The 26,239-nt window shown below is 39.7% G+C and overlaps 1 protein-coding gene across 1 annotated transcript; it reads left to right on the forward strand.

Moving 5' to 3' along the window:
* The first annotated feature begins 913 nt into the window (after positions 1–913).
* Positions 914–2,675, forward strand: Znf648 (zinc finger protein 648). Its single transcript, XM_087194222.1, is given in 6 exon segments — positions 914–1,401; positions 1,403–1,498; positions 1,500–1,978; positions 1,981–2,109; positions 2,112–2,205; positions 2,207–2,675. Coding segments are annotated over 6 exon segments (1,635 nt in total). The 3' UTR covers positions 2,556–2,675.
* Positions 2,676–26,239: the final 23,564 nt, after the last annotated feature.

Raw genomic sequence — 26,239 nt, forward strand, 5'->3', positions numbered from 1 at the left:
TATGCCAGGAGTACATGATGCCAGGGGGTACACAGGGCACACTTAGGGCAAAGATGAAATATTTCAAACAAAAGTAACTTACCCTATATTTTTACTCAAACAAACATAGTGTGGATGATAAATTCTTGTGGATGTTTAACATGAAGCTTTATTTCAAAGGCAACTCAAACGCCCAGTGGGCATCCCCTTCTCTGGGGTGCCTGTGTGCACCCTCCCTGGCAGTTATGGGCCCTTCCCTGCCAAGACCTGAGAAGCCCTGCATAGGCAGTGAGAGGCAGCTGGGATCTTCTTGAGAACCCACCAAGTGTCTTCCTCACTCACCCCCATACTCCCAGGGGCTCTCTTTGTCTTTGGAAGAAGGGGCCTACACTGCCTGGGAGGCAGGCCCAGCTGATGTCACTATGGCACTCACTCTGTGGGCACAGAAGCCTGTTTCCAGCTTTCTGACCAGAGGACACAGTGAGAGTGCCTAGGCAGACCAGAGCTTGCTGCCTGCTGTCTCCTCTAGTCTCCTGCATGCTAACAGAAGACCTCTCTGGAAAGCATTTGGGGTGTGAGCACCCTAGACAGGGCAGGGAACAGCTGGCACTCAGAAAAGTCCCTCATTCCCGGCTATCCTAGACAGCATGGTCTTCTGGGGCTTCTGCCAAATGGGATCTTCAAAGGAAATAAGGATAACTGTGGAATTTTCAGCCAGGCCCAGCTCCTTCTCCCCATGAGGCTCAACAGTATACCTGGCACAGATACCAGTTTTGGAAACAAGGCTGTAGTGAGAACTGGTTTCTCTGATAATTTAAGTGATGAAGTACATCCTTTGTGATTTCCTCCTCACACCTCCCCTTTTGCAGGTATCCTGAGCCAAGGCCAAAGTTCTTCCTAAAACAATACCAGGCAACAGAAAGGCCTGCACATCATGGCATAAGTGAACTTCCACAACAGGCAGGGCAAAGTGCCTCTCGGCAGCTTGACTCAGGACACCCAGATGTTGAGCAGGGATTTAGAGAGAGAGGATGAGGATGGTGGGGAAGCAAGGAATAAAGGGGACACTGGGGAGCTGTGCCACTCACCAGGAACTCATAACAATCCTGACTTGCAGGGGCAGCCTCCGTCCTGTAAGAAGGAAGAGAAATTCTCTGACTGCTTTACCGCTCAAGGCGTGGGGCAGAAACCTATGGAGATGTCTGGGAAGAAGCCCAGCTGAGAGAGGGAGGACTGTGATATCACTCGGGCTCAGGACTCCCTGGAAGCAGGCATGGCTCTGGATATCTTTCCAGGCGGCCTCTCACACAAGTTGGTAGATTACACACAATCTCCTAGGAACTCACTACCTGCAGGTGATGATGGAGACGCCAAAGCAAACCAGGACACAGCCTTGAATGCCCCATGGGGCTTCCTGGGCCCTAGAGTGTCTCTGCATGCAGAAAGGTGCAGCCACATCTCCAGACAGCTCCTCCCTGGAGTGCTTCCCCAAGTCAGGGCGCAGTTGGGACCTCCCCACGTGGGACACACACGCTGGCTCAGGATTCGGCCGCCCCAGCCAGTCTGGCAGCAGCTGTTTTTACAAAAACGCTTAACAGCGGAAAAAGGGGAGAGCCTGGCCGGTGCCCGAAACGGGGAGCAGACCAAGGCGTGCATACAGGTGCCTGCGGGGCGGGGCGGGGCGGGGCGGGGCGGGGGGGGGGGCTTCTAAAAGGCCGGCAGGCTGCTGGGCCCTGCGGAGAGCGGGTTGCCAAGCCCTACGCTTGCGAGCTGTGCCGGAAGGCCTACTCCCACCGCGGCACGCTGCAACAGCATCGGCACCTGCACACGGGCGAGCGGCTCCACCCGTGCCCCTTCTAAGACAAGGCCTATACCTGGTCCTCTGATCACCGAAAGCACATCCACACCCACACCGGCCAGAAGGCCTAACTCGTGCGATCCTCCGACCTGCACAAACACCAGAGCAACATGCGTAGCAGCGACAAACCCTTCCCGTGCGCCACTGCGGCCTGATCTTCAACAAGCCGCTGTCGCTGCTGCGCCACCAGCGCACACATCTAGGCGCGAATCCCTTTCACTGCCCGGCCTGGGACTGCGAGTTCTCAGTGGCTAGTTGCACGGTGGAGCACCAGCGCACTCAGGCGAGCGGCCTTTCCCCTGCTCCACCTGCTGCAAATGCTTCACCAAATCCTCTAACCTGTACGAGCACCAGATGCTGCACACAGGCCGACTGCGGAGTGACCTTCGCGCTGCCCTCGCGCCTCGTGCGCCACCAATGTATCCACATGGGTGAGGGGCCCTTTCCTTGCACACAGTGTGGCCAGGCCTTTGCCCGCTCCTCCGCCCTGAAGCGGCACCAATAGATCCACTCAGGAGAGAAGGGCTTCCTCTGTGCCGAGTGTGGCAGGGCATTCCACATTGCCTCCGAGCTGACCCAACACATCCGGATATACAACGGGGAGAGACCCTACCAGAGCGAGGACTGCGGGCAGGCCGTCACCAGGTCCAGTCACCTCTAGCGACACCGCGCCAAGCACGACGCCTTTAAGCAGCTCTTCCCTTCCTCCTCTGACTAGTGAGGGCCTGGTCGGCGGACTCCTAGGGGAGAAAGACACCCTCAACCTCATTGGTTGGATCCCCGCCCACGGACCCACTTGCGTGCTGTTGCCAGCCAGCCTCTCTGATTAGCCACTCCTTCCAGCGATTCCCTCCATAGGGTAGTCCATCTGCTTTACATATTTGATCTGTTGTTAACAGAAACAAGCACAAGGATAGTACTCAGGTGCGTGATTTCAGCCCAGTCAGCTGTAACTCCTGGTCGTATGCAATTGGAAAAGAGTAAGATAAAGGAGTAGGAGTTTGTGGATAGTTGAGTTTCTTGGGTCAGGGTACCCTAATCAACCAGAAATTATTTATAAAATTATATTCTGGTTCTAGGGGTCCTGTGGGGGAAAGGCTGTCCTGTTCTGCCTTCAAAGCCATGTGCAAATACTGAGAAGATATTAGAGAAAGGTGTTTGGTTTTTACATAAAGGAATTTCCAGAAATGGTCCCTGGGATGGGCTCCTCCAAAGAACAAAGTCTACCCGGGGGTAAATCCAACCCAGCGAAACACATCACCATCATTTCACTTGCATGCTGAAGTGATTTCTTGCCCTTGGATTTAATGCCCTTGGAGAACTGTCTCTATGAGGCTTGGGTTTGAAGTTGAGAAGGCCTTCACCTTAAAGAAAGGAGGAGGGGGCATTTGTCCTATATTTAGAAACCAGCTATTTCAGAAGTTCAAAACAGCCTCAGCATCTGAAAAAGAGGCCCAGTGGAACTTGGTAACTGTATCTCAGCTTAAGCGCAGGACCAACGACCTCTGTTTGGAACAGAAGAATCCTCTGCAATTGTTGATGAACTGCATTTTAAGAGTGGGTGGTTATAAATACAAGAGCTGGTAAAAGCTGTAACAGTGTGGCAGAAATCAGGGTATAATCAGAGGGAAAGATCCTGCAAGTTACTTAAGAATGAGTCGAGGTGGAGAACCAGAGTTGGCAGCTATTAATCATTCATTCCTGGGTAGACCTATTAATAAACTGGCCAGCAAGAAGGGATTGGAGCCAAAGGAGTTGATTGTTCCTTGAAGGCCCATCATTTTTTTCACTTGTTGGCTGAAGAAGTATTCTGTGCCCCTGCTGTCCACAAATACATCAGCAATGAATCTTGGAACCAAACATTTACACACATAATCTCAGTACATGCACATTGAAATGCTCTATTACCCTGAACAAAATTGATCACCAAGGAGTTCCAACTAGACCTTATAAAAACCTTGCTTATATGGGAATTTTGTGTAAAGCATCAGTTTAATTGCAAGAATGCTCAACTCCATATCATTGCTAAACTCAGAATGAGAATATGAATTACAAATTTAATGATCCATGAAAATGTTGCCAAAGATGCAGTGACTCACTGTGTCATCAGACCAGGAAAGGGGCCTGTTTGAAGGTGACAGGGAAGATTATTTTTAACATTTTAAAAATTTTAATTAATTTTATTGGTACATTTTAGGTATACAGTATAATGACATTCATCATTGGAAATTTGCAGCTTTACATAATCTCTCTTGGTTCTTATTTTTTCCCCCTTCCCCTGCCCTCCCTTCAACCCCTTCAACCCTCTCTATTTACAAAGACTTTGTTTCCATTTTCTCATATTAATTCCATTCCCTTCTTTCCTTTCCCCCTCCCTTCCCACTTCCCCTTCCCCTTTGCCCCTTTTCTCTCTATTTCACAATATCTGTTATAACTTTTAGACCTTATTTACACTTTCAATTTCTCACAATACAGAAACTGGTATTTGCACATGTGTCCTATTTATTTCACTTAAGAATATGGCCTCAGTGTGAGTCCATTTAGCTACAAATGTCTCTAGTTTCTCATTTTTTATGGTCGAGTAGTATTTCATTTTATTAAAAAACCACATTTTCTTTATCCAGTCTCCAGGTTTTTTTTTTGCATGTGTGTCCTATTTATTTCACTTAATAGTATCACCTTTTAGTCCTTATTTACACTTTTAGCTTCTCACACTAGAGAAACTATTCGGTATTTACACATATGTGTCCTATTTATTTCACTTAAGAGTATCACCTCAATGTGCATCCATTTAGCTATAAAAGTCTCTAATTTCTCATTTTTATGGCTGAGTAGTACTCCATTTTATAAAAAATAAAACCACATTTTCTTTATCCAGTCTCCAGTTGATGGGCAATTGGGCTGTTTCCAAGTTTTAGCTATTACAAACTGTGCTGCTATGAACATGGGTGCACATATATTACTGTGGTAAGATTCTTTTAATTCTTTTGGGAAGATACCCAGCAGGGGAATAGCGGGTCAAATGGGACTTCCAGTCCTAGTTCTTTGAGGTATCTCCATACTGATTTCCATAGTCATTGCACCAGTCAACACTCCCACCAGCAGTGGGGCAGGGTTCCTCTTTCCCCACAGCCCCGCCAGCATTTGTTATTGGTTGATTTTATGATAGCAACATCACTGGTTGTTCAAGAGATGCAGATGAAAACAACACTGAAATTGCACCTCACCCCAGAAAGAATGGCTACTACCAAGAAATCAACAAATAACAAATGCTGGCGGGGTTGTAGGGAGAAAGGAACCCTTCTCCATTGTTGGTGGGAGCGCAGACTGGTGCAACCACTCTGGAAGTCAGTATGGAGATACCTCAAAGAACTAGGACTAGAGGTCCCATTTGACCCAGCTATTCCCCTGCTGGGGATCTTCCCAAAAGAATTAAAAGAATCATATCACAGTGATATATGTGCACCCATGTTCATAGCAGCACAGTTTGTAATAGCTAAAGCTTGGAAGCAGCCCAAGTGCCCATCAACAGGAAATTGGATAAAGAAAATGTGGTTTTTTTTATAAAATGGAGTACTGCTCAGCCATAAAGAACGAAAAACTAGAGTCATTTATACTAAATGGATGCATATCGAGGCCATACTCTAAAGTGAAATAAATAGGACACACATGTGTAAATACCGAATAGTTTCTCTAGTGTGAGAAACTGGTAGTGTAAACAAGGGTTAAAATGATTAAAATGAATAATTGATAATTTGAAATAGGAAAAAAGGTCCAAAGATGAAGGAGTGAAGGGAGGAGAAGGGGAAAGGAAAAGAGGGAAAGGAAAAACTATGAGAAAAGAAAAAAATAAAATGGAAATGAAATCTATGTAAATAGGGAAGGGCTGAGAGGGTGAAGGGTGCACAGGTAATGGGGGGGAAAAAAGAACCAAGATACATCATGTACAGGTACAAGCACCCAATGATAAATGTAAATGAATTTCATACCTAAAATGTACCAATAAAAGAACTAAAAAAAAAAAATTTAGAGGTAAGACTAAAGCAATTTGGTGAAAACTCAAATAAATCTCCCAAGTATTCTAAAAAAAAAAAAAAGAAATTCAAATGTCCTTAAAGATATACATATATATTATATATGGATATCATTCACAAAAATTTGCAAACAATCTAAATGTGTATCAATAAAAGAATAAGTTGTGTTTTATTTATATGATGAGATACTAAACACCACTTAAAAATAAATGAAATAGAGCCATCAGTATCTACATGGCTAGATTTAGAAAATGTTGAGTAAAAAAACCAAGTGCAGAACAATTAACATGTTCACATACATTATTTCTGTCAGTTCAGCCTTCTCTAAAAAAGTACCATAGCCTGGGTGGCTTATAAGCAAACGGAAGTCATGTTTCAAAGTTCAAAATCAGGGTACCAGCATGTTCAGGTTCTGGTGAGGGCTCACATCCAGGCTGTGGCCTGCTGACTCACACTCTCACATGACAGAGACAGCAAGAAAGTTATTCTATGGCCTCTTCTTATAAAAGCCACTAATCTCAATCTCAAGGATTTCACTTTCATGATGTAATTACTTCCCATAGGTCCCACCAACAAACATATCAGGATTAGGGTTTCGACATACAAATTTCAGGATCAATACATTCAGTCCATTTCATAAATTTCCGCTTGGAGAGAAACATGCACAGAGGGAACACAATGTGAAGAGATACATAGAGGAGACAACCATCTGCAAGCCAAGGAAAGAAGCCTCAAACAGATTTTGTACATCTATCAGAATGAAGCAACCCTGGTAACACCTGGATCTCAGACTTCTGGCCTCCAGAAACAACTTCAAGACAATAAATTGTTGAAGTCATTAGTTGTAGTTCATATGGCACCCCTGATACAATACTTATAATTTGAAAGACAACTCTGTTATTTTTTAAAAGGTATGTTTTCAACAAAGAAAAAGAAAAACTTTGCTCAAAAATGTAAGCCAAGAAGCTGATATGCTATTTAATAGGATGTCCTTTCTTATCTTAACAGTACGGTTTAATTTTTTGACCTGGCACTAAGAGACTTTTGTTTAATAAACCTAGTAGGTCAGTCTTACTGAGCAAAGGAAAACAATTCCCATGTCCTCAGAATTGTGTTCTATGACTTCCTAATTAAGGCTGAGAAAGAGAATCCCCAAATTTCCTTCAGAGAAGATAAACATAATTAACTCTAAGATGTTTAATAATAAATCACCAGATCTCATGGGCATAATAAGTATAACTAGGGAATTATTTTAATACAGACTCAGTGAATAAACACAAATTCAACTCCAGAGCTGGATGAATTGCAAATATACTACAGATACATTAAATTTTTTAAAATTAATTTTATTGGTACATTTAAGGTATACAATATAATGACATTCATCATTGGAAATTTGCACCTTTACATAATCCATGTTGGTTCTTATGAGAAGTCAAATTTTAAAGTTTAATTTCTTAGCATAGATCTCGGAGCATGCTAAGTTTAAGGTCATTTGTTATTGGAAAGATAGGGGCACAATAATATATAATTTTAGCTGTTTTAAGATCATGTCAGTAAGGATAATGATGCTTTGCTATAAATTCTTTATGATACCTTGCTAAAGAAAAATATAAAGTTGAATAAAGCATAGAATATGAATGTGTCCCAAGAAAGAACTTCTTTAAGACCACCTGTATAATTCTGCAATTACATACGTAGGTTTTCTTGTTAGCAAAAGGCTGTTCCTTTGTAACCTTCTCTGAGATTGTGAGCATTTTGAAGCTCTTGTTTTAAATGTACAAAGTGGTGCCTGGGATATGATTAACTGATAAATGAGACAAGTTGCTGTGAGTCCACCTTTATTGGATCTCATAAATCCAGAGCAAGCTTATTGGCAGTTAGAAGCACATCTATCAATTATGAATTCTTGATTCTGACATCCAATCTGATATAATGGATGTATATACAACTGGCTGGATAAATGAAAATCTGAATTAAAGTAGTCAGGTTTAAATATCTCCAAGTCAAAACTTTGGTAAAAGGTCACTTAATTCTTTGTTAGGCCACATATTCTTAAAATTAGATGAAAAAACTTGGAAATCATCTTCTCCAATCATAAACTGGATGTGAGAAACACATACAGATGGCCACCTAACCTGTTCCTTTATACCTGAAGCGATTTGATCAAAGTCTCATGTACTCATTAGGCATTCTATTACACCATCTTACTGCTCTAGTTATTAAAAATGCTTTCCCTAAAGTTAGTGTCAATCTGTCCTGTAGGTGCATCTATTTATAAGTCTCAACTTGTCTTTAGGAAATATCAGAAAGAAATTCATCTTAGAAATGACAGCTCTTCAGTACCTAAAGAAAAATATCTCCAACTGAATTTACTTATTTCTAATCACAAAATAAACATATTTTTATAGTTCAATAAATGCCAGGGATATTGTTAATTTACAATCACAGAGATGAAAATAAATAGAGGTTGGGGCAATGATTTAATTATCAAGCAAGTTCTATAAAAGGATTTTTGACCCTTCACTGAAGGCCTGTGATAACTTGTCTACTAACTTGTGTCTGAACTAATTTTTGCATATAGCAAGACCAAGGAATATCACTACAGGAAGCCAAGAAAGTACTGTACCCAGAGAAGAAGAGGCAAACCAATTATGGTGAAAGGAACTGTTACGGTTTAGATCTGGACTATCCCTCAAAGGTCCACATATTAAAGGGTTGGTCTCCAGCCCATGGCACTGTTGGAAGGTGGTAGAAACTTTCAAGAGGTGGGTGTAGTTAGAAGTCTTTTAGTCATAGGCAGGTGTGCCTTTGAAGGGTACATTGGGATCTTTGCTCCTCCTCTTTCTGTTTGCTTCCTGGATGCCAGCCGGTGAGCACCTGCTTTTACAATATCCTCTCACCTTGATGTACTGCTTTACCACAGGCCCAAACGCAATGGGGTCGACAGACTATGGAATAAAACCTCTGAAACTATGAGTCAAAATAAGCACTTTCTCTTATTAAGATGTTCTACCAAGTTGATTCATTTTAGGTACTTGCCGTAGTAATGTAAAGCTGACTAAAACAGGAAACTTAAGAGAACATATAGAAAGCTCTTCAATGATTTTACAGATTGTTTAGAACCATTCTTGATTCTTATTCCGCAGAAGGGAGATCAGGCTGAAACATTAGTAAAGCCACAATGAAGTGAGATACTTTAATTCAATCATATTTCCTTCACTGTAAAATAAGCAAGATTTATACATTACCCAGCAATTCTAATCTACTCATACTTGTTTTCATTGAAGCTTCCTGGGAAAATAGTATGCATATGAGTTTTCATTATTTGCTAATTCTATAAATTCTGATCTCAATTTTTACAGTTTTTCTGTTCAAATCTTGAAAAATAAATGTCACAAGACTAGACTGGTATTTGAAGGTGAATTTAATAGGTAGGTAATAGGTAATCATTTTTCACTGTTCTAATTTCCAAAAATAGCAATCTCTTCCTATATACACACAATATGATTCAATCTTAAGTCTCCATGTTTTAGGTATGAAAATTTTACATTCATATTATAAACTAAAGATATAAACAGAATGCTATTCTGTACATTTCTTTTTTTCACAGCATGGGTACATATTATCTTTGATTGCTAGAGGCCATATTCCAGGAGACATTTATCTTTAAATATGTCCATATTTATTCCTTTATATACTCACTGGCCCAGCTCATCTACTGATGCTGTTTCTGCTAATTTCTCCAGTCTGTCACATGTGTATAGCTACAAAGAATACATCACACTTTCTTCTATTTGCAGTTATCTTATTTTACTTTTCAGTCTCAACCAGTCTAAACCAACATAATTGTGTTGTAATTACCATCATAAAAATATATCCCAATATAATCAATGTCCTTTTAGTACATGAAATTGCCAGGGTTACAATTATGTGGCAACAATGATGATACTGCTTGATATGGTAGAGATATTCATTCTAATGGAGGGTTACTACAGAAACAAAATTATTCAAATGCCTAGGGCAAATAAAGAAAAATAAAAGCCTATAAAATCTTAAATTATCAGATGGTAAAATGTTTTAGATTTAAAAACCAATCCCTGATAAATTGTATCATTCCTAAAGCCTAAAGAGTCTAAACATGGCATATCAAGGTGAGTTCTAAGTACTTACATCTCTTTTTATATCATAAAGTTCATATACTTCAGAGTAAAGCTACATGCAACATTTAGAAGCACATAAATTTATGGGTTGAAAATAGTAAACACTTTATGGGGTGATTATTATGCTCTGTATATTGCTAGAGATTTGGGTTGTAAAAGATTAGGTGTTCAGCAAAACTTACTGAATGGTACACATAAGATATATGCATGATGTATAATTTTAACCTCAAAAGGAAATATTGCCAGTAAATATTTAACTCTAGTTAATGATGTGCATGCTGAAGAGTATATATTTTGGGTATAAATTGTGCTGATGTCTGCAATGTGTACTATTCAGGATTATAGCACTCTGTAAGACTGAGGGCCTTACCAAACGCTCCGAGGAGCTGACTACAGCGACGATCACCCGGGAAGGAACACACCGGACAAGTTGGAAAGTAAAACAGACCTTTATTAGTCTGGCCAGATGGCACTCCCAAAGCAAAGTAGCTAAGAGAGGCAACTGGCTCAGAGTCCGAGGCTGTTTTTATAGGGGGTTGAGGGGGAGGTTAACATGGAGATTTACGGAAAAAAAAGGAACAAAGGTTGGTGGTCGACTGTCACGTACTAACGGTCAGCAGACACACAGTAATGGTCACGACCATATGGTCACGACCGTCACGTACTGATGATCAGCAGACACAGTGATGGATTGTTCTACTGATAGTGGGTCCGGGAATTTTCGTTCTCCGGACAAACAAGGGGTTGAATGATTTACTTAGGAACTTTGCTTTGTTACAGATTTTATCTACTACTTCAAGACTAACAAGCACATTCTAACCATTAAATTTTAAAACATAACAGAGGCTAGGGGAATAAATGAATTTTGAATCATACAGTCCCACAACTCCAAGACATATTCTTCTCATAGGAATGATAAAAGCCTTAAAAAAAGCTAAATTATGAAGACTTAATGTCTGCATTTATGACATTATTGCAGATAGGTAACTTAATTAGATATCTTGTAGGCAGTCAGACAGGGCCAGCTCAAGAGGAACCAATGTGGACAGTCAAGGAGACAACATGGAGAACAATCAAGACACATTCATTGAAGGCCAGAATTGTAAAAGCAGAAAAACTACCTACCCTTGTGCTTCCCCTGGGGATAAATAGCAGTGATTGATATTCCAAACAGGTATCAATCACCTGGGTGGGGGGCCAATGTCTTAACCTAGCCTCTCCAGGAAATATCCCTGACCCACTCTTACTGAAAATCCTTGAATGCTTGCTATGTGACTTGCTCCCCCATTTGACCCCCATTTAATCAGTATTACCTTGGTGACTGTACTTATAATCTTATTGGTTGGTCATGGTTTTGTCCCACCTCATGCCCACCTTGTAAATTTCCATTGGGTCTTAGAGTTTTGTCCCACTTTGTACCTGCCTCACCACATGGCTTTTCTGTATAAAACATCTTTGAAAAGTGGGGTGGGCAGGCAACCTACTTTCCGGCCCCCTTTCTATCTCTCTTAGGCAGAAGCTTTCTTTCTCCCAATAAATTTTACCTACTCTTAACCTCCATTGTTCCTAGAATTCATTCTTCAATTTTAGAGAACACGAACTTGTGTTTTGTATATCTAACAGGTTTGGGAGTTACATCTTTTCCCCCTATATCAACATGACCATCTACAATCCATGGGCCAGGAAATATAGGGCCAAGACCAAAGTCAATAAATAAGTCACAGATGAATACTCTCCTTATTGTACTGGCAGAAACTGTAAATGCATTTTGCAGAGAGAAGAAGAAAAGGAGTAAGAAATTGGGAACAATAATCCAATATACTATACTGGCCTGTGTAACTATAAGGATATCATATAGTTTCTTTAAATTTCTGTGTTTTTTAATGTGCAAAATGAGAAGAATTTCAAGTAACCTTGGAAAATTATTATGAAAATCAAATGAGATTGTGTACGCACAAGATTTACATGTTTTATAGGGCCAGGGATTTAGCTTAGTGGTACTGCTGCCTACCTCGCAAGTGGAAGGACTGGCGTTTGATCCCCGGTTTCCCCCCCAAAAAAAGATTTACATGTTTTATAAAACTCTATACATTTCCTAATTTCAAAAGTTTTATCCTCCATCAATCTCTTTGAGCTCATATCAAAATTATCTCGTGTTTCCCATCCAGAATTATCACTTAGACTCGCTCTTCAAACAAATTTCATTCCTATTCACTCCCCAACTCAACTTCCACACAAATAAGCAGAAAGCCATTAGCCTGAGGCTTTCTTGTTAGAGTTCCCATGGAACAAACTGCAACCTAACATAGTACATAAGCAAACCAACACCTAACTTAGGATATATATTTGTAACAAATGGCTGCCTTCAGCAATCACAAAAAGCCAAGCTTCAGGGAATTCCAGATAGTGAACTCATTAGACCAGGCCCAAATAAAGCAAATGCCTCACTGTACCAGTCAGGTGAATTCTCTACTCTGTTTCCATGTTCAGCCTTTGAAAGTTCACTGCTCACAATACTGCATCATCTAGCAGCTGCTGGATTGATTTCTCATGGTCCCTTATAATTTTAAAGTAATTTTTCTTTTCCTGTTCACTAATTGCAATCTTATCTTCTATACCTGAAATTCTGTCCTCACATTGGCTCATTCTGCTGTGTAGACTTTCAGTGGAGTTTTTAATGTCCTGGAAGTCTGTTTGCATCTGTTTTATGGATTCCATTTGTTTCTTATGTTGGGATTCCATCATGTTCCTGAGCTTCTCTCTAGATTTATTAATCATGTCTTGCACTATGAGCACAATCTCTGCTGTTATCTCAGAAATTATTTGTGATTTCATTTTTTCCAGATCCTCTTTTGCTGCCAATTCAGGGAGTCCAGGTGGTTGAGCACCAGAGTGTTCCATCTTGTTTCCCTTTGGGGTTGCTGTAGGTGACCTGGAAGTCTGGTTTTGAGACTTGTTTACATGTCTTCTCATTTTGATGGGTGCATGTGTGTGTGTGTGTGTGTGCGTGCGTGCGTGCGCACGCTGCTGGTGCCCACGCAGCTTGCCTCCTCTGCACTGGGAGTGGTGGTACTGCAGCCTGAAGGCCTCCTCTGCACTGGGAGCTGTGGTATGGTGGCCCAGAAGCCTCTTCTGCACTGGGAGCAGTCTGCTCACAATACTGCACAGAACTCTGAACTTCATCTGGTTTTGAGTGCTGCCTGATTAATAATTGTCTTTTGCTCAAATAAACTCTGCCAAGTTTACTTCGTCTGAAGTTATTCTTTTAACACATGTAAGGCATTATTACAGAAGATTTGTTACTATTAAGGTGGTTGTTTTCTGTGCATAAGCACAGAAGTCTGTTAGTTTAGTTGATGACAACATTTTAGACAACTTTCAAGAAAAATCACATGGATGAGAATTTCTTTATAGTGTTTACTATAATTATTAACTTTTAAAATAATATTTCCACTATGTAGGGAACAGGGAAAGGGAATGTTAGTAGAACCTCTGCAGTAAGTCCTAGTCTCCTGCGAGCCATGACGGTACAAGGGGAATTAACTTATTATATAGGAAAGATTGAAAAAATGAGATTTAGAGAAGAAGGTGAGCTTCTGGGCCTGATCAATGCTGCTCTGGGCGGCAAAGACAAAAGCCCCCAAGCTTGTCACATCTCTATTCAGTACAACAGGAGAAACAAATGTAACAGATGACTCAGGGCAGAGAGTTCAGTACACCCGGAGGGTAACAAATGTAAAGGTCACTCAGAGGACAGCAGTAGCAGTGGAAGCCCCTATGAAAATCCTAGAACAATGAGGAACTATGCAGATGAATATTTTGTTCCTCCCAGGATATCTTCAGCTGGTATAATCTTGTCCTGGAGCATCACAGCATCACTGGACCATTGAGGTCTTAGCTGTGACCGGAGGCCAAAATGGAGTTAAGTCTCCACTTGTTGGAGGCCTGTAGGGAGGAGAACTAGGCCTAATCAAAGGATTTTTCCCCAAAATTATGTAAACTTGCTGCTGACACCACTAGAGATTAAGAAATAAATGGAGACTAAGAGGGAAACATTAGCATTTTGCATCTTAAATATGAACAATATCAAACCAACATTATCTTCTCCTTGCAAAGTGGCATTTATTAACATTAGTACAGGTTTTGTCCATATTTTTCCAAAAGAAAACCACTTCCAAATATCCCTCATCCCTTTCCATCACCTTCCGTGAGCTCATATCAAGATTTTTTCCCAACATGCATCTTCATTAAGATGCACTCATCAAATAAACTTTATTTCCATTACTCACTTTTCCAACCTTGAGTCCAAACATCCATCTATTAATATGCCCTCCCACTTATATGTCTCTCTTTCTAGTTATCTCCTTAACCACATGTTTATTCATCCATCATCTATCCACACAGCCAACATTTACAGAATATGTATTGGTACTGAACTAGAAATAAGAGCACTGAGATAAAGACACTACACCAATTCTTGGTACAGAAACAAGTAAACCCCCCAAAAATGTATTAATATTGAAAGTGCTACCAAAGTTAAACAACACAGAGCACTGTGGTAGTACAAGGGAAAGACCTATACTTGGAAAAAAGATTTAGTTTTGAAGGAAAAATATAAGGTATAGGAATAGCAGACACAAGACAAACAGATATAAAAAAGCAAAATGTGTCTGGAGAAACTGTAACTTAACCTGATTAGAAGGTAGAATGAATAATCAGATCATTCTGAAGAGGTGAACAAAGACGAGGTGACAGATGGTTTTTCCTATAGTTCTGGTTTCAACTCCTATGAAGAGGGCCACTCAATTTCTATTCACTTACATACTTTAAATTATTCTAGTTACATGTACTTTTCTCAAAGTATGCTCTATTCCTTCTGCTTTCTCCAACTTTCAACTGTGGATGTGATGACTTCTCAGATTTATTTTGAGGATTTAAAATAATTTTTAAAAGCTTCCTAAGTAGGGCTGCAGGTTTAGCTCAGTGGCGCCAGCGCCTGCCTGGCAAGCGCAAGGTCCTGCGTTTGATCCCCGGTTCTGCAACAACAACAACAAAAAAAGCTTCCTAAGTAAAATATTCAAGGCAAAAAGAGGCAGGGATCGTTAGTTACTTCAAAGAAAAAAGAATACTAGGTAAATTGTCAGGTACATATCCAAATCTTTCTCCAGCTTTTGCTCTTACATACTATGAATTTAGTAGTAACTATTCGTGCCTCTGCAAAGGGGAAAAAGTCTCTAGTTCGAACTCTTCGTGAGGAAATTAGAAGCTCAGCTGTGGTCTATCATTCTCTGGCACTAGTAGAAGGCTTCTAAGTTGTTTAGGAGGCTACTATCATTTGAGTAAGTCAAGACAGTGAGAGCTGCAGCTGAGGTGGAAGGAGGGAAAAGATAAGTAAAATTACCAATAAACAATGAGAAAAAAAAAAAGTTAAGGGCAAACATGGCGCCTTGGCTTCTGAAAGGATTTATTCTCCCCGCTTATGTACCCTTCCTCCTATCCCTGCACTGACTCCACTAAGTTTGCTACTCAAGGAGCATCCTACCTGGTCCCTGCCTGAAAATGCCTGCAACACCGCTAGGTCAAGTAGGGAACATAATGTAACCTAAAAATCCAGGGCAGAAGCAGGCTGCGCTTTGTGATCTGTGTGGAATATTCTGACCACCTTCCGGATCTTGCCAGGAATGATCTCGCGCCTGGCTTTCTCAGGGCGGTGTCCCACTCTCTTCCAGGGCTGCCTGCGGATACCCACGGCGACGCCTGAGCCACCAGCGGAGAGCGCTACCTGCTCATGCTTCAGAGGCAGCGCAGGCTTCCACCCAGCAGCGCAGTCTCAGAGGCTTTGCAGCGATGCCTAGCAACCGTCTTATTCTGCCCACCCCCTCACGGAAAGCAGGGACACCACACACACACACACACACACACACACACACACACCCTCCCCGTCCTGACAGATCAGCTTCCCGGCCAACCAGGAAAGGAGGGAACACACACACACACACACACACACACACACACACACACACACACACACACACACACACACACACACACACACACACACACACACACACACACACACACACACACACACACACACACACACACACACACACACACACACACACACACACACACACACACACACACACACACACACACGCGCCCCCTCTCCTCGTCCTGACAGATCAGCTTCCCGGCCAACCAGACTTCGAACCTTCCTTACATCTTGCTCTCTAGCCCCTCCCCTGCATTGATACTCAATGCATTCCAGGTGCCTCCTCTAACCCTTTTCAAAGGAAAGTGAGCTAGTTCCAGGAGCTTAAACTAACTGCACGTTCTTCGTCCTTCTTACACCGAATGCCTGTTGATGTCTAGCACTAGGAGTCAAACCGTGAGCACAAGCATAAAGACAAACTGGTCCCTGCGATTCCCAATTTCAGTTCAGCAACAGAGAATAAGTAAACTAGGGTGTGTGTTACATAAGGAAAAGTACTCTTACTGAAGGCCCTACTTATAGTACGGAGCAAGCAATCTAACTTGACTAGCAGATCTGCAGATGTTTCATGGAGGAACTTGACGCCAGAAAAATGAGGAAATTAGCTGGGTGGGGTGGGTGCTGAGGGTAGGATGTGGAGTTCCAATAAGAGACACTAGTATAGTTGAAGGGGCGGGGAGAGGTTCACACTTAAGGTTTTAAAAGGAGGAAAGTGGCATAATCAGATCTAAATTTTATAGAGATCACTCTGAAGTCATTTCAGAGTACATTGAATGAAAGCAAAACAGGAGTTAGAAAATTTACTATTTTGCCATTAGTGATTCTCATTTGTGTGAAGACTTTATCGCCATTCCAGATTATAGGTTATTTGAAGATAAGGAAAATATCGTCAGGCTTTGTCTTGCTTACTTTGTGCCACAGATTATTTCACCCTCTGTTGGATGATCAAATGAACAGCAACCCCAAAGTTTGGAGCCTAAAAATGAGAAAAAATCAAAATTGTCAGAGAGTGCCTAATCTATAGGTATAGTTGATATAGGGCACCAAGTAATCAAAATAATGAAAAATAATTCAAACAAAGGAAATATTATATCTCCCAACATGCTAGAAATCCAAAATGCAAGTTCTGTTCTCTAAAATTGAAGAATGAATTCTAGGAACAATGGAGGATTAGAATGAGGAGTATTTATTAAAGGAAAGACAGCTCTTGCCTGATAGGGACAGGAGGGTACACCCTGAAAGTGGGTTGCCTGGGCCCCTGTTTTCCAGGGGATTTTTATGGACCAAAGCCAGGAGGTGAGGCAGGTACAAAGTGGGACAAAACTATAGCCAACTAATAAGATCCAATGGGAAATCACAAGGTGGGCATAAGTACAGTCACCCAGGTAATATTTATTAAATGGGGATCAAATGGGAAAACCAGTCACATAGCAAGCAATGAACAAGGAATTTCTGGAAAAAAAAATGGACTAGGGAGAGTGATAGCTATTTAGACTATGAATCACTGCTATTTATCCCCAGGGGAGGTATGTGACAGTAGTACTTTTTCTTTTTATAATGCTACTTTAAGTGAATGTGTCTCTGTTGTCTTTCACTTTGGCTCCTGGAGGGTTAATCCTGTCTTACAGCCCACAAGATATCTAATTAATTTAGCTGTCTACAATACAATGTACTTAAAATTCTGACAATCAGTGGGCTTGTGCCTAAGAAAAGCATTAGTCAATGTCTGTACTTTGAGAATCATCACATTGGGCTAGTTCAGTCACACTAAAACTTCCTCAAAGTAGTTCACTTTGTGGACTTCAAAAATGTGGGTTGGAGACAAATATGAAGAGTCAACAAATGCCAAACCAAAGTAGTAAAGGAAGTTTTGGAAGAAAATAGCAATATCTGAGATAGTGGTCAATGGCTTCAAAAAGAAAATGTGTTTAGTGAACTTTTTCTGCAACACACCAGATAGTACATATTTACTGGCCATATGGTCTCTGTTATAACTATTTAATTCTGTCATGGTAATGCAAAATTAGTTATAGACAAGATATAAACAAATAAGCATGATTATCTTTCCAAAAAACTTACTTTACAAACAGAGATAGTGGGTCAGAATTGGTCCATTGGTCATAGTTTTCTATGATTTCTAGATTTGCGTGGTACTTGGGATGGGAGGAGGTTGGTCTTGGAGTATAGACTATCTCAGAAACTGAGGAAGTGGCTTTACACCCATCTATACCTCTGTAATGCCAAGATCTAATAAGGGTTAAGTAAATATTGAATCAAGGTCATCCATGAATAAAACATTAAACATCCCAGTAAGACCTCTCCACCAAAAGTTCTTGACATAATTCACAGGGAATCAAATAATGATGACCAAAATATCATTTTGTTTGACTGACTTTTATTCCTTTTCATTTTCGTCATTTCCTTGTGTCAATATTGTGCTAGTCGTTTTTGCAGAAGCCCTGCAAGAAAGATGCTTTTATTCTCACCTAAAGGATGAAGATATTGAATGCTGTAGGTTGAACTGTATCCCACCAAAAATGATATGTTGAAGTCATAACCCTCAGTACCTCAAAATGTGACCTTACTTGGAAACAGGGTTATTGTAGATGTAGTTATTTAAAATAAGATGAAGTCCTTCTGGAGTAGGGTGGACTCCAATATGACTGGTGTTTTTAATCACAAGACAGCCATGTGAAGACACAGACATAGGAAGAATGCCATATAAAAATAGAGCCACCTGGGGCTACCAGAAGTTAGGAGAAAGCCATGGAAACAGGTCTACCCAAGAGTGTTCAGGAGAGCTTTCCATTGACATCATCTTGATTTTGGATTCTGGCCTCCAGAATTGTGAAACCACAAATTTCTGTTATTTTAAGTGACTGAGTTTTTGACACTTCATTATGGCAACTCTAGGAAATGAATATACTGGGACTCAAGGAATTTGTTACTTGTCCAAGACCACCCAACTACTTTGAGACAGAGCTAGTATTTCAACCCAGGACTGTGGGACTGTGTGATTCAAAAGTTAATTACTCCCCTAGGTTCTGTTGTAAATTTGATGGTTGGAGTGTGTTTGCCTCGGGACAATGGACAATCAGTAATAGGGCGAGATTACTCAGCCATCTGTTTGCCCTAAATCCAAATGTCCTGGGGGGCCCAGTATCTATAGGACAATCTGTAAACAGGGTGGTCATAACTGTCAATCAGGATGTCTGCTGACCATCAGCATGTGACAGTGAGCCACTAACCTTTGTTCTTTTTTTTCCGTGAATCCACATGTTAAACCCCCCCTTAACCCCCTATAAAACAACCTCCGACTCTGAGCCAGGTGCCTCTCTGAGCTATTTTGCTTCGGGAGTGCCGTCTGGCCAGACTAATAAAGGTCTGTTTTCCCAACATGGCCGGTGTGTTCCTTCCCGGGTGGTCCTCGCTGTAGTCAGCTCCTCGGAGCGTTTGGTAAGGCCTTGGTCTTACATTCTGAAGGCACCGCTGGGATCCCTGGGTGTGCTTCACTATAGTCAGCTCCTTGGAGCATTTGGTAAGGCCCTCGGTCTTACAGACCACCTGGGTCCCAGATCCACGCTCTTTAGATAATGCTGGTGTGAATCAGTCTTTCATTCTACTTTACTGTGAGAAAGTGATGTAAAAACAAACTGACTCACATGAGAAAAGTGATTCTCCCTTTTCTTTTCTCACTCTGCAATATTTTCCCTGTGAACATTTTTCTCCTTCTTTAGAAGAACTCTTTACTGATACAGTGTTCAAAGATATTTCTAATGTTTTCTCATGCTGTCTTATATAGTCATAGGCTGTAAGTTCTTTTTACTCCTTCTTGAGAAATCTTATTTTATTCATTATTTTTTACTGTTTTTTTAAGTAAAGGAAACAATCTATATACATGGCACACTTCTTTCACAAATTCCTCTTAATACACAATTTAATGAAGATCTCTTCGGTATAATCAATAAATGCCTCTAGGTGATATTTCCTGGAAGTGAGAGAAGGTATGGTAAAAAAAAATTGCGTTTTACGCTGTATAAAGTAGGTTATCTCCAATACTCACCCTCAACCCAGTGATGCAAGCAATATTTGCCCTATTTTTAGAAGAAACTCAGGTTCAGAAAAGGTTAAGCAACCTGCTTGAGATCCACCCTTGTATGTGGATTCCAAATATCCTCCTCTCCCAGGTTTATGTGGCTCGAAAGACTACTTTCCTCAGTTTGCCTTAATTATACTGTTACTTTCTCTTCTGTAACCTTCTTCATGGTATTATTACCAAATTAACACTACCTTTTTCTGTTTCCTTCCCAAGTAATCAGTTGGAATTGTCATTTTCATATTCACATGTATCACTAAATCTTTATATCTCTGTATCAGTTAAAGTTTACTAGAGGAACAGATTTAATATAGAAAAAAATATATATACTATATAAAGGATTTACTAAAAAGGCTTACAATAGGCACGTGTGCATTCAAAGGTAGAAGAATGCAAAATGGTTGTTTACACTCCAGAGAGTTGGAGGATCTAGTTGAAAGTCAAAGGACTGAAGCTAACTATAGAGCCCTGAGTCCTTGCTGGAAAGCCAAAAAGTCTGTGTTGGAAGGCTGAAGAGTGTGCTGGAAGCCGGAAGGAACTGGAGATGACTGTCCAAAGGCAATGGTAAAGACTAAAGCGCCTCTGAAGATTTCCTTCTTATTTCCTTTTCCATCCAGGCTGCAACCCTATTGGTTGGTGCCACCCACATCCAGGATGGACCTTCCCTCCTCAGTTTTTGGCTTACCTGTCAATCATCCAAACCCAGAACTGTTCTCTTCTAATTTACTAGGCATTTCTTAATCTATTCAAGTTGATCTCAGGATTAACTGTTCCAGTTCTTTCCCAAAATTGGCTACATGTAAAATTATGAAATATATAGAAATCCTCTCAGACATGCTTTTATTTTTGATCATTTGGCAAATTTTAACAAGGCCTTTTGCAATCCCTTGGACACTGACAATCATACCTAACCTGTCTCTTCCTACATTCTTAAAGGTTGAGATGTCCCTCGTATACGAGATCTATCTACCCTTTCCTTTCATCTGGGCCCTTGCATCCCATCCTTGCCAGTCTCTTTGGAGACCTTTCTCTGTTTTAGATCTGTAATCTTTCATCCTTTCTGCCTCCTCCGTTGCCTCCTCTCTGCTTTTTAAAATTTATTTTAAAAAATTCTTTAATCTACTCCTCATGTCACTACCCATTGACCTTCTTTCCATCTTTTTGCCTCTGAGCTGTGGAGAGGAATGTCACCAAAGAATTATTATTTGTCACCAAATACACTGCAGTCAGATTTTGCCCTCATTTTTCACTGAAACTGCTCTAAGATTATACAAATGGTACTTAGATAAAAATCATTGTTAGTTAGAATGTGAAATCAGATGACATCAAAGCCAATGCTGCCTTTGAAGTCAACATTCTACTCCATTGCTCTGCTACATTTGACAGTTTATATGATTATATTCTGCTTAACAGTCTCTCTTTCCTTTGGCTTCTGGAGGATTCTATTTATGCTTCTCTTTTTCTTCCCTCTGCTTTCCAGTGTGGCCCACTGCTTGTTTCTTACTTTATGCTGTCCTGAGAATTCTTCTACTAGCTTTAACCAGTACATTTATGCATATCTGTGTACCTATACCACATGTGTATACCTAGTCTTCCCGGCACCTTTCTCCAATATGTATTTTGGGGACATTTGTCATTGGCTGTAGATGTGTGGGTTTGTATCTGAGTTCTTTATTCTGTTCCATTGGTCTTTGTGGTTCTTTTTTTTCATGCCAATACCATATTGTTTTGGTTACTGTGACTCTGCCCTATGTTTTGAAATCAAGTATTGTGATGTTTTTTACATTGCTCCTTTTGCTCAAGACTGCATTGGGTATTCTTAAGAATTTTAGGATATTCTTTTCTAGTTCTATTAAGAATGTCACAGGCATTTTAATGAGCAATGCATTGAATATGTAGTTGCTTTGGGTTGTATGGACAATTTAACAATAATAATTCTTTAAGCCCCTGGATATGGAAGCTTTTTCTTCTTTTTAGTATCTTTATTTTTTTCATCAGTGTTTTTTAATATTCATTGTTGAGGTCTTTCAGTTAAGTTTATTTCTATGTCTTTCTTTTGTAGCTATTGTGAATAAGATTGTTTTCACAATTTCTTTCTCAGCAAATCATTATTGGTTTATAGAAAAGCTATTGGTTTTTGTATATTGATTTCATATCCTGCTACTTTATTGATTTTCTTTATCAGTTTAGTCTTTTGATGGAGTCTTTAGGTTCTTCTCTACATAGAAACCTATCATCTGTGAACAGGGATAATTTGACGTTGGGTCCTTTCTTATTTGTGAGCTTTATATTCCTTTCTCTTGCCTAATTGTTCTGGCTAAAGTTTCTACTGCATACTGTATGGAATAAGACAGAAGAGAGCAGACACTCTCATCTTGTTCCTGTTCTTAGAAGAAATGCTTTCAGTTTCTCCACACTCAGTGTAATAGGGTGTGAGATCTTCATATGTAGCCTTTGTTATGTTGGAGTATGATCAGTCCATGCCTAATTTATTCAGGGGTTTACTCATGAAGAGAATGTTGAATTTTATCCAGTGCTTTCTCTGCATCTATTGAAATGATCATGATATGATTTTTTGTCTTTGATTTTGTCATGTGATTCATTCTGTTTATTGACTTGAATATGTTGACCCACTCTTATATTCCTTGATTGTGGCACATGATCTTGTTGATGTGATGTTGAATTTGATTTGTTACCTTTTCTATTTTTTTCTAATTTTTAAAAAAATTTATTAAGTTTATTGGTAGATTTTAGGTATACAATATGATGACATTCATCACTGGGAATTTGTCCCTGTACACGATATATCTTGGTTCTTATTTTTACCTCATTCCCCTGCCCTCCCTTTCTTTGCCCCTCCCCATTTACAAAGACTGTTTTCATTTTTTGATTGGCTACCTTTCTTCAGGATTTTTGTGTCCACATTTATCAGGAATATATTCTTATGTCTGTCAAATTTTGGTAACAGGTTAATGCTGGCCTCACGCACTGAGTTTGGAAGAGTTCTCTCAATTCTGTGCAGTAGTCTGAGAAGAATTGTCATAAGTTCTTGTTTAAAATTTGGTAAAATTCAGTACAGAAGCCATCTGATCCTGGGCTTTTATTTGCTGGGAGATTTTTATTACTGATTCAATCACAACACTTGTTATTGGTCTATTCAGGTGTTTCATTTCCTTGTAGTTCAATTTTGGCATATCATAGTGCTCAGAAATTTGTCCATTCTAGATTTTTCAGGATGTTAGCATATCATTTTTTCAAAATAATCCCTATTAACCTTGTGTCATTTTCTCTGATGTCAGTTGTAACATCTCCTTTTTCAACTCTTAATTTTGTTTATTTGGGTATTCTTTCCCTTTTATTTATAATTAGACTAGGTAAATATTTAGCAGTTTTATTTATCTTTGTTTTACTGATTTTTATACCCTATTTCATTTATTTTTGCTCTGATCTTTGTTATTTCTTCCCTTATATTAATTTTTGGTTTGGATTTTTTTAAATTGTTTCCCCTTCGACTAATTGTGGGTAGTTTTGTCCTTGAGGTGCATCACTGATTGTTTATTTGAAATCCTTTTTTTTCATGTAGGTACACCTTGCTATAATATTACCTCTTAGTACTGTTTTTGCTGTATCTCATAAGTTTTTAGTATATTGTTTCAGCAATTTCATTTCTTTCAAGAAATTCAAAAAATTCTGAGTTTCTCAATGTCTCACTCTTCACAATGTTCACAGCAGATTTTTTTTTAGTCTCTATGGATTTGTGTGTTTGTGTGTGTGTGTGTGTTTAATACTGGAGTTTGATTTCAAGGTCTTTGTACTGGGCTACATCTCCATCCCTCTGACTACTTGTTTTCATTTTTTAATATAAGGTCTCACTATGTAGTTTAGGCTGGCCTTGAGCTGACTATGTAGTCTAGGGTGGCCCCGAACTCACTCAATCTTCCTGCCTTAGCCTCCCAAGTGCTGGGATTAAAGACGTGCACTACTGCATCCAGCTACTACATTTTATTTTGAGACAGAATCTTGCTAAGTCATCAGATTGCCCAAGCTGGTCTTGAACTTGGAGTTCTCCTGTCTTAGCCACCCATAATGCTGGGATTACAGGCATGCAGCAACATACTCAGCTATATAATTTCTAAAGCTTTTCTTGCTATTGATAATTAATTCCATTCCATTGTGGGCAGAAAAAATACAGGAAATGGTTTCAATATTTTGAATTTGTTAAGATATGTTTTCTGACTTAAGATGATCTAAAGAAAATTCCTTGTGCTTATGAAAAGATTGTATACTTGCAGCTCTTACATGAAATGTTCGGTGAAAGTCTAAGTTCATTTGATCTATAGTGTAATTTAAATCTCATGTTTCTGTGTTAATTTTTTTGTCTGTATGATTAATGCATTGGTGAAAGTGGAGTATTGAAATTCCCCACTATTAATTTTTTGGAGCCTATACCTCACATTAGGTTTAATAGTGTTTGTTTTATAAAATTGAATGCTTGAAATGGAATATTCTATAAAATTAGTATGCACAATAAAATATACAGATTGAAAAAAGATTCCTGATTAATCAAATATTCAGATTTTATTACTTTTATGGTTTTTTTCATATTAAATTCTTTTATTGGTACATTGTAGGTATACAACACAATTACATTTCTCATTGGGAATTGTACCTTTACATAATGCATCTTGGTTCTTAATTTTTTCCTCATTCCTAGCCCTCCCTGCATGCCCTCCATGCTTCCCTATTTACAAAGACTTTATTTCCATTTTTTCCATTTCTCATCATTTTTCCTTTCCCTTCTTTCCTTTCGCCCACCCCTCCCACTACCCCTACCCCTTTGGACCTTTTCTTCCTATTTTACATTATTGATTATTCATTCTAATCATTGGTACATTTTAGGTATACAATGTAATGACATTCATCATTGGAAATTTGCACCTTTACATAGTCTCTCTTGGTTCTTATTTTTCACCCTTGCCCAGCCCTCCCTTCAACCCCTCCATTCCTCCCTATTTACAAAGATTTTGTTCCTATTATTCCATTTTCTCATATTAATCCCATTCTCTTCTATCTTTTCCTCTAGTCCTCCTACTTCCTTCCCCTTTGCCCCTTTTCTTCCTATTTCACATTACCTATTATACATTTAGTCCTTATTTACACTTTCAGTTTCTCACTCCAGAGAAACTATTCGGAATTTATTCATGTGTGTCCTATTTATTTCACTTAAGAATATTGCCTCAATGTGCATCCACTTAGATATAAATGTCTTTAATCTCTCATTTTTTATGGCTGAGTAGTACTCCATTTTATTTAAAAAAAAACACATTTTCTTTATCCAGTCTCCAGTTGATGGGCATTTGGGGTGTTTCCAAGTTTTAGCTATCACAAACTGTCCTGCTATGAACATGGGTGCACATATATCACTGTGGTATGATTCTTTTAATTCTTTGCGGAAGATCCCCAGCAGTGGAATAGTGGGGTCAAATGGGACTTCCAGTCCTAGTTCTTTGAGATATCTCCATACTGATTTCCACAGTGGTTGCACCAATCTACACTCCCACCAACAATGGAGCAGGGTTCCTCTTTTCCCACAGCCCTGCAAGCATTTGTTATTGGTTGATTTCATGATAGCAGCCATTCTTTCTGGAGTGAAGTGGAATCTCAGCATTGTTTTCATTTGCATCTCTCGAATGACCAGTGATGTTGAACATTTTTTCATGTATTTATTTGTTATTTCTGCTTCTTTGTCTGAGAAATGTCTGTTCATTTCAGATGCCCATTTTCGGATTGGGTCTTAAAATTTGGGAGGTATGATCTTTTTAAGTTCTTTATAGATTCGAGATAGTAGACCTTTGTCTGAGGAAGAGCAGGTGAAGATTTTTTCCGACATTGTGGGCTGTCTCTTCACACTGCTGGTGGTTTCTCTTGCTGTGCAGAAGCCTTTTAATAAGAAGAGATCCTACTTGTTGATTGTTTGTGCTAGTTCACGGGCAACTGAGGTTTTGTTCATAAAATCTTTTCCTATACCAATGTCTTCAAGGGGCCTACCTAACCTCTGTTCCAACTGGTTCAGAGTTTCTATTTTAATATTTAGATCTTTAATACATTTTGATT

The sequence above is a fragment of the Heterocephalus glaber genome, unplaced genomic scaffold (genome assembly GCF_053883595.1).
Source record: "Heterocephalus glaber isolate CG9 unplaced genomic scaffold, H.glaber_assembly_v1.0 deba00001600, whole genome shotgun sequence".
Lineage (NCBI taxonomy): Eukaryota > Metazoa > Chordata > Mammalia > Rodentia > Bathyergidae > Heterocephalus > Heterocephalus glaber.